This window comes from Crinia signifera, chromosome 2 (genome assembly GCF_055691185.1).
Source record: "Crinia signifera chromosome 2, ASM5569118v1, whole genome shotgun sequence".
NCBI classification, from domain to species: domain Eukaryota; kingdom Metazoa; phylum Chordata; class Amphibia; order Anura; family Myobatrachidae; genus Crinia; species Crinia signifera.
This window is the reverse complement of record NC_139218.1, coordinates 334567084-334582383: the sequence shown is the minus strand read 5'-3', so window position 1 is coordinate 334582383 and position 15300 is coordinate 334567084. Positions and strand designations below refer to the sequence as shown.

General features: G+C 47.4%; 1 protein-coding gene across 1 annotated transcript; it reads right to left on the bottom strand.

Moving 5' to 3' along the window:
- Positions 1-3115: 3115 nt before the first annotated feature.
- Positions 3116-15021, bottom strand: LOC146057795 (thiol S-methyltransferase TMT1A-like). Its single transcript, XM_083169479.1, has 3 exons — positions 14434-15021; positions 7957-8196; positions 3116-3610 (listed from the first exon to the last, which is right to left on the bottom strand). The coding sequence occupies exons 1-2, from the start codon at positions 14929-14931 to the stop codon at positions 7960-7962; spliced, it is 735 nt and encodes a 244-aa protein (XP_083025605.1). The 5' UTR covers positions 14932-15021; the 3' UTR covers positions 3116-3610; positions 7957-7959.
- Between the last annotated feature and the right edge of the window lie 279 nt (positions 15022-15300).

The following is a 15300-nucleotide window of genomic DNA, read 5'->3' as shown; positions in this document are numbered from 1 at the left end:
GTTACACTGTTACATTTTTTTGGGGGAAAAGGAATGAGATACAGATACATTGAATCCTCAGCACTTTAGCAGTATAGTAGCTCTTACTAACTGGGGTTCATCTACATTTGTATATAAGTCATTTTAAAATATTCCTCTCAGATGTAGCAGTACAAATCCACGCTTCTAGATGCCACTTTCACAATCTCTTTACACAATCTCTCCATATATGGAACTAGACACGCCCTTTAGCTGGAGCATGACACACCCCCTCAATGGGGCGCTGTGCAAAATTCTACTACCAACTATAATCTCCCTGGAACTAGTTTTCAAAAGTAGGCAGGTATGACTGTATGGTGAATGCAGGGCTGATGCAAGTCATAGCAGTGTTCCACTGGGTGGGGGGGTGGCTGGATGCTGGATTGGGGGGGGGGGGGGGGGGGGTGTTTGAATAGGTAGCCGCTCACCCGCTCTGGGGAGGGGGCCTGTGGATGCGGTTGCCAATTACCTGCTCCATGGGTGGAGGTGGGGGATATGTGCGGCCTTTGCCTTGCTCCAAAGTGAGAACATTCTGAGCAGGCGACCATATTGCCAGTGATTGGGAGGGTGTCCCGGCGATAAATCGCGCTCCCGTTTTCTGCCCCATTGTAATCGCTGGTCGCAGGAGCTTGCTCCTGCGACCAGCTAATTACCTCTGCGGCACCCCCAGCAGAGGTTCGTTTTCATCAGCGACCATCTCTGGTCGCTTGATGAAAAGGAGACACTGAGCAATATATTGCAAGTAATATATTGCTAGCAATATATCTCCCCCCGTGTGTACACACCTTTAGAGGGACAAAACCATGTGCACTGCAGGTGTAAAACCCCACCCAAATCTAATTATCTTTGCACAAGTAACACCTGCCTCACCTGTCAGAATAGCTCTGAACTGCCCCCTCTTCATACAGTAGCAGTAGTGAATGGGACACAGCTTGTGATATGCAGGACAAAGGAAGTGATAGGTCTTATGTAAAGTTGGTCCCATTCCTTGTGTATACTAATTCTGATGCATCTCAAGTTGTGTCCAGAAAAGCAAAAGTGGCATATGCGGCAGGAAGAGGTCAGGCATAAATTAAATGTTAGACCCATCTCCAGCATAAGGATTCAGATATGGTTATTATTCTGTTGGCCTAGTAAGGAATGAATTTCAAAAGAAGTGTTGTAGGGGTAAATTTACTAAGATTGAATAGGTACGAATGCAGGGATCTTCATGCCTTATAGGCTCTCTGCACAGCTCCATAGAAGACTTCTATGGTGGGAACTCAATGAGGTCGTCTTGCTGACCAGCCTGATGCTGGTTCCCACCATAGAATCCCATGTTAAATTCATGACATGAGCTTCTATGGAGCCGCTCAAATCCTATAAGGCTCTGAGCTCACCAGGAGGGGGGATGAGCCGGTGATTGGTTTCACTGGGGATTCCCTCATTATCTGGGAGGAGCTGCCGGTGTCAACATACTTGCGGCTCCACAGTCCGCTGGTGTTGGGATTCAGTTTTTTTTTTTAACTCTGGATGCTAAATAGACCAAAGAGGATGCAATATTTGCCAGAGGAGATGGTAAGTATGATTTATTTTCACAGGCACACTACAGTCTATGGGGGCCCCTTTGCTTCAAAAGGAGGCTGCTTTTTTGTGACACTCCTGCCAGATTCATCTCACTGTAACTCTGTGCGGACCTCTGGTTCCAGGTTCTTCCACGTACTCTGCTATGCTTCACACCCTCTTGATCTTCCTAACCTTCTGCCGCTGGGACCCATTCTTCTTCTGGTCCAGCCACTGGCACCACGCTAGTTTCCTCTTCTGCTCCCCTCCAGCAGCCTGAGGAAGGCAAATTCTGCAGCCTGCCTGAATGTCCTGGCCGCATACCCATGCTGCCCCTTAATGATTAAAAAAAAAACTGAGACAGTGGCAGTGACGTAAGGGGAAGACGGCAGCGGACCCCATGATCTTCTTGGGACCCGATGCACTGCATTGGCTGCAGAAACGGTAGTTCTGCCGCTCATTGTTACTCCGCCCTACTTTATGTATAAAGTGTCCCCCACATTTCAAGGTGGCCATGCACTACAACTATATCAGGCCTGAATGCACAAATTTCGACTATTCGTGTGATCGGGTGTGTGCTCATTGGGAGATACTGTATATCGTCACGATCCGTGGGTCGAGAGGTGGCTTCATTGGTAATGCGTGCTGCACATATGGTGCCAGATGCACTAAGCTTTAAAAGTGATAAAACTGAGTGATAAACAGCCAACCAATCAGCTCCTGACTGACATTTTTCAAATACAGTCTGTGGCATGGCAAGTAGGAGCTGATTGGCTGGCTGTTTATCACTCTCCATTTTATCACTTTTGAAGCTTAGTGCATCTGGCCCATGATCTGTCGCCTTTGCTTACGGTCATAAGCAGATCCTATGTACTTTTTAAGCACATACGATCACTCATTCGATTGCTCTTACGACCAGCATATGATCAGGTCGTAATTCAGGTTGTTCTAGTGTATGGCCGGCTATAACCTCTTCTCTTCATTGTGCATCTTTTCCTGCTTAATTCCATGAGCAAATTAATGCAAAGCTAGAACGTTATCAGACCCAAACGCACAATTTCGATTGGTCAGGCGATTGTATGTGTTTTAAAGCACATACAATCGCTTGTTCGATCGCTCTTGCGACCTGCTTAGGATCAGGTCTTATGCAGGTCGTTCTAGTGTATGGCCATGTTGAGCTGGATCATCGTAACCATCTTTTTCATGTCCATTGTATGCAATTAATGTGTCATAATCACCTCCATGTATGGTACTGGACAATATGTCAGCCATTTCTAAATAACAATAACTATAACTCATTAAACAATTACTACACTTAATGATTCAATATGGAAAAATACAATGTAATAAATACAATTAAGCAAATGAATAAATAAAGTACTTAGTTAATAGGACCAGAGGGAATAAAAATCCAGTGTAGGTTGCTACAGTAGGCCCGGTACAGTCTTCAGCAGCCTCTAGAGATCAGTGTGTTCTCTATGACTGGGTGTCTTCCTTGCTCGGGCAGAGGGTCAGGCAGTACACATGCCCACACACAAGTAAGAGAAAAGTTGTTGTGGGTAGAAAGTTTATTTACGATAGTAATAAAAGGGATGCAGTTACAATCCCGGCGGTCGGGATCCCGGCGTTCAGAATCCCGACGCCGGAATCCCGACCGCCAAAATGCCGACACATTCTCCCTCCGTGGGTGTCCACGACACCCCTGGAGGGAGAATAAATTAGTATGCCGAGCGTAGCGAGGCACCGGGCCCGATGCGTGGCGAGCGCAGCGAGCCCGCAAGGGGGAGGCGATCCACGTCCCCCCCTTGTCTGCATTTCGGCTGTCGGGATTCCGGCGTCGGGATTCTGAATGCCGGGATCCAATACTGAATCCTAATAAAACACATACACTTACAGACAGAAAACAAACGGATAGTGATCCAAATATATTTTTTTCTTCAGAACATATTTATGCTCCCAAAAGGAATCCAACTTCTTCTGGAAGCTCTGTGGCCTATTATTTCCCATAGTACAGATTTTGTCTTCTGTTCTCCAAGTATTAATGTTGAGTCTTAAAAACAAAAAGGAACAAATTGTAAAAAAAAACAAAAAAACAAACAGGACAATAACCTTAAGGGGCATACAGATGTGGCTGAGCGACATGCTTTAGCACGACCGCTCAGCACACATCGCGGTGCACCCGCAATGCTGTGTGCTGAGCAATCGTGTGGAGCGGGGCTTTGCCTATTTTTAATGCTGGGTACACACCTACAGAGATCTATCTGTCCAATGTATCTGGTACCTGGTAATGTATGGGGAAAAATGACAATCAATAATTTGCTCCTAAACGCTGGAAAACAAACAATGGTCAGTTAGACAAATTGGTTAAATCAATCTGATATAACAAATGTATCCAAGGAATATTTTTGTCTGTTTTCTAGCATTTGGGAGCAAATAGTTTCTTGCTATATGCTCCTATACAGTTCCAGATTTTTGTTCCCACCAGACAGCTAAATCTGTAGGTCTCTACCCAGCTTAAGCGACAGATTGCTTAGAAAGGGTCTGAAATCGCCCCGTGTACAGTATATGGCCCTTTATGAACAGTAATCTTCATATTTCAAGAAATCTTATCTATAGAGCTGAATAGGCTAGGAAGCAGTTGCTGATCAAGAATGTGCACTTAAATAAGCTATCCAATTAGCAGTCATAGCATAATCCCTGAAAGCAGCCCCATTTTCGAGTGAAATTGGGTCCGTGGCAGTCGAAAACACACAAGTTTCACTTAACCTGTGTGTTTCCAAGAGAAAATGCATTTTTTATGTGCTGAGCTAATGGGATAGCGATTGTAATATACAATTAAAATACAGACGCAAATCCTATATAATACAAGGCTAACCCTGCTCCTCTCCTCTATGGATGGAATCAAAGTGCTGTGTGTGCCGGCAACCAATAGATGGCTCCCGACAGAGTAATTCACGTGTCGCATCGTTCAGTCATCGAAGGTCACTGGCGCTAATATTACTGTTATGTTGTTCCGTCATTTTGATGGGACGGCAGCTAGTACAATATAAAAGCTCTAATTCCGTGCAATTATAGCTCTAATAATGTGCAATTATATACAAGCATCCATTGTCCTCCCCTACATGTCACGGACTGATTCTAAATGGCAATTATACAGTTGCCCTGGACCTCTGCTGGACTCCTTCAACAAGCCTGGGCCCGGGTGACTGGAATTGTAGAAACAGGGGTACTTGTGTATTTTGGCGGCGCCCATCGCATTGCATACCATAACGCATACGATGGTATGCGATGCGACGCGATTTCGTTGGATAGTGTGCGATGGCATACAATTTTCAAATTGTATGCCATTGTACATGGCATACAATGCCATACGATGCGATGCGATTAAACATTGTATAAGCACCCTAATGGGTGCTTACAATGTTAAATGCACCCCCACGCCACCCCCCCCCCCACTATAAACGTGAACCCGAAGCGTGGCGAGCGCAGCGAGCCCGCGAGGGGCGGCGGTACGCGTCCTACGACCTTTTTTATACCCCCACTATCCACGTCGGCGTGGAGTTGAGAATAGAATAGTGTGGCGAGCGCAGCGAGCACAGCGCGCCCCGCGAGGGGACGCGGATACCTGTGAAGCCCGCGAAGGGACGCGATTACCTGTGAAGGTATCCGCGTCCGCTCGCTGCGCTCGCCACACTATTCTATTCTCAACTCCACGCCGACGTGGATAGTGGGGGTATGAAAAGGTCGTAGGACGCGTACCGCCGCTCCTCGGGGGCTCGCTGCGCTCGCCACACTTCGGGTTCACGTTTATAGTGGGGGGGTGGCGTGGGGGTGCATTTAACATTGTAAGCACCCATAAGGGTGCTCAAAAGCACCATTTAGGGTGCTTATACGATTTTTCATCGTATAGGGGGTCAAAATCGCGTCGCATCGCATGCCATCCGGTACATGGCATGCGATGCGTTCATCGTACGATGTACATCGGGGGTGCCGCTATAATACACAAGTACCGAAACAGGTTATCTTCTGTCACAGGCTACAGCATGCAAACCCTGACATACGGATGTGTGATTGTTGCAGCATATATTACTACAGTATATTATATATTCGTTTATATTAACATAACAATATCTACTAGTTGTAATACTCAGCATTATATGTTTATTTTCCTCTGTCTCCGCACATCCTCCCCTTCCCCTTTTATCTCTCTGCACCTTTCTCCATCGAATCCCTTTTTTCACTCAAAGGCCAGTATTCAATGCTCCCAATTGACTGTTTTTTTAACGGCGAATCGGGCTGTTTTCACTCCTTGCGGTGAATTTTTTTCACTGAAAATCTGATGCACCCTATTCAATGTTCACTGTTCGCTGAAAGCGAACAGTGAATGCCGGCCAGTTCTCCGTTTCATGCTCACTGCAATTCGCTGGTGTATTTCTATGGGGTTTTCACTGGGATTGACCGAGAGTGTATTCAATGCTCAAATGGAGAACTGCTTTCACTATGATTTTTGCCATGATTCACCGTTTTGCAATCAACATCTTTTTAAGGTGAAATGGAATGTGTTATTTTAAAATAAAGTTTTTTGTATTATGTAAAGGGACATGCTATGCTTGCAGCCCATGAATATATATGTAATTTTAATTTAAAAAAATATATATTTTTTTCTTTTACACATGACATCAGCAGGGGGAGCCACTCATTACATATTAACTGCACACTGGTCCCGCTCATTACATATGCACGAGTGGGACCAGCGCAGCGGCTCCCTCCACCACATCCCCTGCCAGCTCTCCCAGGGGGAAGCTTCTGCTGCCTGTGTCCCCGGGAACCCTCCTTCTCCCCCACAGTGTCCGGTGCATGCAGGGAGGCTTCCATCTCCCTGCCTTGCGCCGCCCCCCTGCGGCATTCGCCGGGGGAGGTTTAAAAAAAATGCTGTCTGGGGCAGCGAGCCACTGAGGCGTTGCATAGTGGGAGAGGGAGGGCTGGCAGCGAATGCTCCAGCCCTCCGGAACACGGCGATTAATCTCACTGAATACTGCCCAAATACTTTCTTCCCAACTCCTCTTGTTCTCTCCAGTGTATCTCTGACACCGGTAAGAGGGATTAGATCCTAGCAACTGACACCACATGACAAAGTGCTGACTATTATATAAAGCATGTACAATCTGTTAGTTACTGTTTGTTTATAGTGTGGGGTGTATCCATCTTTATCAGATGTTTGGGCAGACTTTGCTCAGTTTCACCAATCTGCTAAGCAAGCTGCATTATATCTTTCTCACTTCCTACTTACTTAAGGTCCATATACACGGCAATTTTGAGCTCAGTTTTGCCATTTGAGCTTTCAGCTCAAAAGTGGCCCAGGGTCAGATGTATCAAGCTTCAAAAAGTGATAAAGTGGAGAGTGAGAAACAGCCAGCCAATCAGCTCCTACCTGTTATATTTCAAACCCAGCCTGTGACATGGCATGTAGGAGCTGATTGGTTGGTTGTTTATCACTCATGTTATCACTTTTGAAGCTTGATACATCTGGCCCTAGCCAGTGTGTACAGCCCGGCGATGTGCAGTGAGTGCTGATGCATGCTCCTGCATCATTACCAGCAGATGAGTGACAGGGTGGATAGCGTCCTAGTGTGGAAAGTTGTACGCCCCTGGGAAAATCAATTAGACAGGCAAAAAATCGTACAGGGTGAGATGTATCAAATGGAAAATGCGGTAAAACCCTGGTTTTACCGCATTTTCCAATGTACTTTTGGGTGGCGATACCCTATAGAAGCCTATGGGCTTCTTTTCGCCGCCGCAAACCCGCCGCCTCGCCGACCCCCCCTCTGGCTTACCTTCCTGAAGGGTCCTCCTGGACCCTGGAAGGTAAACCCCTCCTCCCCCTAGTGAAGCAGCCGGATGTCCTTCCGGCTGCAGGGGGGAGGAGGAGGCGCCGGGGACAGCATGCTTAGCTGTCCCCGGCGTTAGGGGAGAGCGTGGCGGCAGGGAGATGACGGAGACCCCCCGCACACCAGAGTACAGGTATCGCGGGGGGCCTCCGTCACCACACCGCGATGCCAGCCGCATATGTTAGTACGTATGCGGCAGCATCGCGGCGGGGGGGGGGGGGCAGCGATGTATTTTAATACATCCCGTCCTCAGTGAGTATACAATGAGCGATTTTCTGCCCAGCTATTTTTCCCATCATTGCGCTGCAAAAAAACACCCAGAGCACCTTACCTTGTATAAATTCCATTTCTATGCAAATGTAATCTTTGCAGCAGGAGCGGTCGCCAGGGAAAGGGTTCACATCAATGGTACCTATTTTTTTTTAAATAACTACAATATTTTTTTTCTAGGCCCCAGCCAGACAATTTTTTTGGTCTGATGAATAATGGATAAATAGGATTTACATACCGATTATTTTACAGCATAGCCAATAATGTGGGGTTTGAGTGGGCTCCATTTAATTGGAGCTATGATGTGTCTTAGTTTCACTTGAGAAAAATTGGCTTTTTCTAGGTACTTCCATGTTTCTTTTGTAATTACACATCCATCCCCTATATATTTCCAGGTTGGATCCAAAATTATCTGGAAAAAATAGTTCCATGAGGAAGGATCTGCAGTAACGTGCTCCAAGAAATAATATGCTCCTCCCTGAAATAAAACATGTGAGAAGTCAGAAAACATGAGCATTATAGAGCCAGGTTATTGGTGTCTGGTATAACAAACAAGTAAGTAAAGCAGAACAATATAACCAAGTGTAATGCCAACTCTCGGTATGTGGCTGCAGGTTCCGCTTATCTCACAGTTTGAAGAGGAGAGCGAGCGAGATAGAGAGAGTGCGAGAGAGAGAGAGAGAGAGAGTGCGAGAGAGAGAGAGAGAGAGAGTGCGAGAGAGATGTTTACAGTATATATAAACACACAGTAAATAATAGTTAATTATGCTGGGTTGTACTGGCCTGCAGAGGCACAGGGGAAACCCCTGGTGGTCCCCGGTTATTCTAGTTCACTCCTTCTGGCAAGTTCCTTCTTAGATGGACAAAACCATGTGCAATGCAGGTGGGGCAGATGTAACATGTGCAGAGAGAGTTAGATTTGGGTGGGGTTTTACTTCAAAGTGAGATCTATATTGCAGTGTAACAATAAAGCGGTCACTATTTTCCCTGCACAGAAGCAAAATAACTCACCCAAATCAAATTTTCTCTGCACATTTTACATCTGCCTCCCTGCAGTGCATATGGTTTTGTCCATCTAAGAAGGAATTTGCCAGAAGGAGTGATCCATAATAACCCCCAAGATCAGGTTCAAGAGTGCGTACAAAAATTATAGATGATGCTGATTATGTTATATTACAATGCAATGAATTACAAGGTATGTTCTGCAGTGTATTGTTGTTATTAATCTGGTACATTATCATGCATGATTACTATATAAACACACATACACAGTACATATATATTTATACTCTCTAATAGTCAAGCCTCTGAGGTGGCTGTCCACACCCCTTATGACATTTCCCCAATGGGCCCTTCATGCCCCAGTCTACCACTGACAATAACTAAGATAATATCATATTTTGTGGGTACAAATGTTAAATTATCTGAAAATATCCTATGTTTTTATTTATGACTAGTAGGCAAAATATGCTATTATATTCTCTTTTCTTCTATTTAAAGCCTCCATCAGGCTATGCTCACCCAACCCTTCCCTAATCTTGTAGTTATGGGTGGGGAGCAGCGGCTCTCGTCCCTGCTTCCACATCGACGCCCCCCCCCCCCCCCCCACTGTGGGAGTCTGGCTCTCATGCCTGCCACTGCTTGAACCAGGCTCTCTCCCTCCCACCGCTGCAGCCCCACTCTCCGCCACAGGAGCATGGCTCTCCTGATTGGCACCGCGGGCGGGAGCTGGGTTCTCTTGATATTTCTGCGGGAGCTCGGCACTCCTCACTGCTGCCCTTTCCCACCCTTCCACCCCCTCACTCTGCATACCCTTAGTGCTCACCCTTCTCACCCTACACCCTCCCTCTCTCATGCTGCATCACCCTGCATCCTCTCCCACCCTGCACCCCCTTTGCCCCTGCATCCCCTCACACCCTGTAGCTCTCTCTGCATCCCTCTCCCCAATATGTCCTTTTGCCCTCTCTCCTGGGGCCTTATTCTAGTTCACTCTTAGAGGCAAATTCCTTCTTAGCTGGACAAAACTATGTGCACTGCAGAGGGGCAGATGTAACATGTGCAGAAAGATTTAGCTTTGGGTGAGTTATTTTGTTTCTGTGCGGGGTAAATACTGACTGCTTTATTTTTACACTGCAATATAGATCTCACTTTGAAGTAAAACCCAACCCAAATCTAATTCTCTCTGCCCATTTTACATCTGCCCCACCTGCTGTGCACATGGTTTTGTCCATCTAAGAAGGAATTTGCCTCTAAGAGTGAACTAGAATAAGGCCCCTGGTACTGCTCTCCCACCATAAATTACTCTCCCATCCAGTGGTGGTAAGCCCCCTTGGCAACGAACATTAAACCTCCTTGGCATCGAGTTTGAGGACCTGGCATCAAGCAGGAAGCCCCTGGAATCAATCATGTAACTTCAGGCATTGAGAAAGAACACCTCTAGCAATGAGTATGTCGGTAAGTGGCACTTATGTGCCATAATATGTAATGGGCATCTCAGTGTGTGGCATATCTGTAATGGGCATCACGGTGTGTAGCAAATGTATATTGGGCATCAAGGTGTGTGTCAAATGTATATTGGGCATCACGGTGTGTGTCAAATTTATATTGGGCATCACAGTGTGTGGCAAATGTATAATGAGCATCACAGTGTGTAGCAAATGTATATTGGGCATCATGGTGGGTAGCAAATGTATATTGGGCATCACGGTGTGTGTCAAATTTATATTGGGCATCACAGTATGTAGCAAATGTATAATGAGCATCACGGTGTGTAGCAAATGTATATTGGGCATCACGGTGGCTAGAAAATGTATATTGGGCATCACGGTGTGTGACAAATGTATATTGGGGCATCACGGTGTGTGGCAAATGTATATTGGGCACGTGGCAAACACAGTGATGCTCATTATACCTGTGCCACACACTGTGATGCCCAATATACATATGTGGCTGTCCCTGTCACTTTCTCTCTGTGTTCCCGCTGTCAGTCTCTCTCTGCTGTCACTCTGTCCGTTTGTCCTTGCTGTCCTTGAATTTTGGCTCATACAGTGTGACACAATGTGCAAGGGGCACTAGTACTAGATAGGCTGGACAGGCCAACCTGTGGCTCTCCAGATGTTGTGAAACTGCAAATCCCAGCATGCCTTGCCACAGTTTTAACACTCCCTTATAGCAAAACTGTGGTAAGGCATCATGGGATTTGTAGTTTGACAACATCTGGAGAGCCACAGGTTGGCCAGGCCTGGAATAAGGGGTCCTACTAGTGTGGTATATAAGGGGTATGTGGTATGGTAAGCTACACTTAAAGACACGCTCCATTTTTCAGTGGCCACACCCCCTTTTCCGGAGCGCGCCTTTGTTGCGCGCATAAATAAATCCTTTCTTTTTCCATACCCCCACTTTAAAATTTCCACTTCGAGCACTGATGTAAATAATGATGATGCCCTATATGGTTCAGTGGGATTCAGTATTGAATCCCGGCGGTCGGGATCCCGGCGTTCAGAATCCCGACGCCGGAATCCCGACAGCCGAAATGCCGACAAGGGGGGGACGTGGATCGCCCCCCCCTTGCGGGCTCGCTGCGCTCGCCATGCAGCGGTGCCCGGTGCCTCGCTACGCTCGGCACACTAATTTATTCTCCCTCCTGGGGTGTCGTGGACACCCCAGGAGGGAGAAAGTGTCGGCATTTCGGCGGTCGGGATTCCGGCGTCGGGATTCTGAACGCCGGGATCCCGACCGCCGGGATCTTAACTGCATCCTGGTTCAGTGCGGTATGTACAGATGGAGCCGCTGTCAGTCAGCCTGCCATATCTATATGCATAGCGTGCGCTGGCGGATGGACGGAGATGCGTGTGCGTCTCACGCACTCACCCGTCCCACTGCCGAGAATGGGGCACTCGAGCGTCTCGTGCGCGCACACCATTCTGGCGGACAGGTGGGGACGGCGCATGGATCCATCTGTACCACAATCATCTGGTTTCTGTCTGTTTGTCTGGTATGTATTCGGAGAAAACCAATGCGAGGTGGCTTTATTTGGTCCAGATTATGGCCCGTAATGTAATCGGTTCACATATCCCGTGAGTTCATACGGGGACTGATGTTGGGTGTGTGTGCACGCGCAGGTGCATTTCTACGCATGCACATATGCCGGGTGCGTGTGGCCACGGCGAACAGACTGCGGGTGGGGGGCATGGGGCGGTGGCGGATAGTTTCACGCATGGGAACGCCCAGCGTTTCACGGGCATCCCCACATCATTCGATGGTAAATGACCATCTAATGATGTGGGTGTTCCCCCACAGCCTGCGAATGGATGTTTCTATTAAACATCCATTTGCAGCCCTCACTCAACTTACTCTACGTTGGAATGCTCCTTTGCCACCCATTGATGCCCCTACAGAACATTGCAAGGTCTGTTCGCAACTCTGCATCAACCAACCAAATTTCTTTACACTAGGGTTGGCTATAGCTCAATGGTTCTTGCAACAATCAATGGTCTATAGCTGGGTACACACACTGGGCGATATATCGTTAACGATATGGACGATATTGATATTGTTAACAATATATAGTGCAAATCGCTGCATGTGTACCCATTACATCACTAACAAAGCACAGAACCACGCATTGCTAATGACCCGCCCACACGTTGTCTCTACATGCAGCTCAATCTGACAAATTGTGCAGTGCGAACGGGTTAAACGTCATACATGATGTTTGTGAATGAATTGGCGTCATGTGGTGGCGCGGCAAAGCATAATCAGAGGCATGGGAGGAGGCACATGAGATCCCATTCCCCGCTGTCGGGAGGCTGTCTGAGTTGGAGGTCGGACATGCAGGCACCTCTGATCCAAATGTGCACAAGACCGCGCATCAGAGGTCAAACAAATCCAATTTGGCCACTTTTCGACCGATTTCTCAGGCGGAAGTCGGGGGAAAAGTGGCCAAATTGGACAAGTGTATGGCCAGCATTAGATTTGTTTTTCTGTACCAACCCACCTGCTGCCATCGACCATCATGCCATTAATTAGATAGAATTATATAATGAAGCCCAATGCTTACATTGGATCAAAGTTATTAGCATGAGAAAGAATTATCCATGCCACCTTAGGCTTGGACCCAAATTCTATAAGGTAACTATTGTCCTGAATGTACAAGTAAACCACCTGTCCTCAGCGGGATCTGGTCAGTATCCCAACACTGGTCAGAAGCCCGGAGCTGGAATTCTGACACCGCTGACAATGCCGGACTTAGGTTTAGGCAGTATAGGGATGGTGAGGGTTAGGAGTTAAGGGCCCCCATACACTACAACGAATTGTATGACCCTGAAGTCAGATGCAATTTTCCTTGAACTCCCCCTGGCCTTTCTTGTACGATTTTGTACCTTTGTGCTATTTTTGCATAAGATATATCGCTTGCGATATACAGTACCTTATTGTATACATTTGTACCATAGAGATATCTGATGGGCTGGATTAGGGGGCTAGAAATGCCAGTCAAACTTACTGCGATATATTGTATGCAATATAATGTAGCACTAGTGATCTAGGGGCTCCGGGACCGCGCATCGGATGGAAATCCCACATACCTCCCAACATTCCCCTCTCCAGGAGGGACACAGTGATCTGTTTCTGGACTTCTCTTTTAATTTAGGATTACCATCACCTGTTTTATAATTGCTCAGAAAGGTGTTTTATCACAAGTCATGGTAATCCTAAATTAATAGGGAAGTCCAGGAACAGAGCATTGTGTCCCTCCTGGAGAGGGTCATGTTGGGAGGTATGAACACATACAATTTGCAAATGATACAGATGGAGAATCTCTCATTTGAGCTGCTCCTGGAAATTTTATTGGCAATCGCTGCCCCTGCCAACCGCCGTCCTCCAACAGAAGGGAGCGCGCGCACACACACGAGACACGGGCGCGCCCTGCCCTGTCAGAGACTGAGGCAGCCCTCTGCCCGTCTCTGCCCCTCCTCCCCAGCCTGCCCTCGCACCCTGCCAGTTGCCCCGAAGCGGAGACGTGCAGAGAAACCGCTCCCCATCTCCTTGCTGACAGGGACGCGCAAGTGTGAGGCTCGCGCATCCCTGTCAGAAGGAGCTGCTGGCCACCAGCCTGCACCAGCATATGATATCTGGCGATCGGGCAAGCTGGCTGACGGCTGCTCCATCTGTATATCTTCCCGAAAGGTAGGAATCGAATGAAATCGTGCAAAATTGTTATAGTGTATGGACAGGGATGGATTTAAGTGATAGGCCGCCCATATGGACAACATTGTGCCCCCCCCCCCCCCCCTGCGTTTTGCAGACCCCCCAGCGACCCCCCTCCCACAATTCACGGACCGACACCCCTCCCGCAATTCGCGGTCCGACCCCCTCCTGCGATTCCCCCCCCGCGACCCCCCTCCCGCATTTTGTGGATCCCCCTCCCGCAAGAAGGGGGGATGCCCTGACGCCCACAGCAGGTGCAGCCCATAGGCACGTGCCTCACATGCCTAGTGGGAAATCCTGCCCTGTGTATGGAGCCGTTTAGTGTCAGGGGGATGGTTAAAATACTTACCAGCCGGGTGTTGGTATTCTGCACATCGGGATGCTGCTGTTGGTCTTCTGACCACCGGCTTCCCAATACTATGCCTCATCATCTACATCAAGCTCAGGTGTCCTTTATACATTATACATGTTTTTACAAAGCACTTTGTATACAGCTGTTTGGACTCACAGGCTTCAGAACCCGATGTATTTCTGCCAGGATCCCTTCCATATTGTCCACAGAGCACAGGACCAAGGTGCAGATTACCACATCCATGGAACCACTGGCAACTTGGACCATTTTCTCCCCTGGGGAAACGATAAAGTCCTGGAAATGCACGTGATCATTCTCAGCCAGGCTCTTGCTCAAATACTTCTTGAAGTTAGGGTTGGGATCCACACAGGTGACCCTGCATCCTGCAGGATAAAACGGGAAGTTTGCTCCTGTGCCACAGCCCAGCTCCAGGACCTTCAGTTCCCCAGATGGGCCTTTAAAATCACCCATGTTTCTGAATAGTTGTTTCTTGTGTTCTCTCATGTATTTGTTGTAGGTATTTGTCATCCTGTCCAGGAGGAAAGGCATTAACTTCTTAGCTATGGGATTCCACAGACCCAGCAATGCCAGGATGTGTATTGGCAAACAAATAATACCAACACATATCTGGAAGAATACTATGTGCACGGCCATCCTGCAACTTGCAATTACATTAAGCAGCAACTCTGCTCTGCCTGCTGGGTGTAGGTAAGGACTCGGAGCAGATCTACTGTATGAGAAGAGGGGAGTGCCTGCAGCGTGGGCTGTCCTTCTATTACAGATCACTGTGACTGAGCTCAGCCAGAGAGCAAGAAAACATGGATCAAAAAGACGAACCTCCAGACAAGTTGTAACTGACCTTTACTCTACTTCTACAGAATATACTATCATGCAGTAATGTGCATTATGTAGCATGTTAGAAGACTATGACACTTATATTTTCTGATTAAATACATTGAATACACAGATGCATACAGCTTCCTATAGGAGATATAATACACTTCATATTATGATACCAGTGAG

Bases quoted from the DNA above. Each gene is read 5' to 3' on its own strand.
- LOC146057795 (XM_083169479.1), bottom strand. From the start codon at position 14,931: ATGGCCGTGCACATAGTATTCTTCCAGATATGTGTTGGTATTATTTGT. The intron at 8,197-14,433 runs GTGAGTCCAAAC...GTTTTATTTCAG, and splicing joins TACATCGGGTTCTGAAGCCT to GGAGGAGCATATTATTTCTT.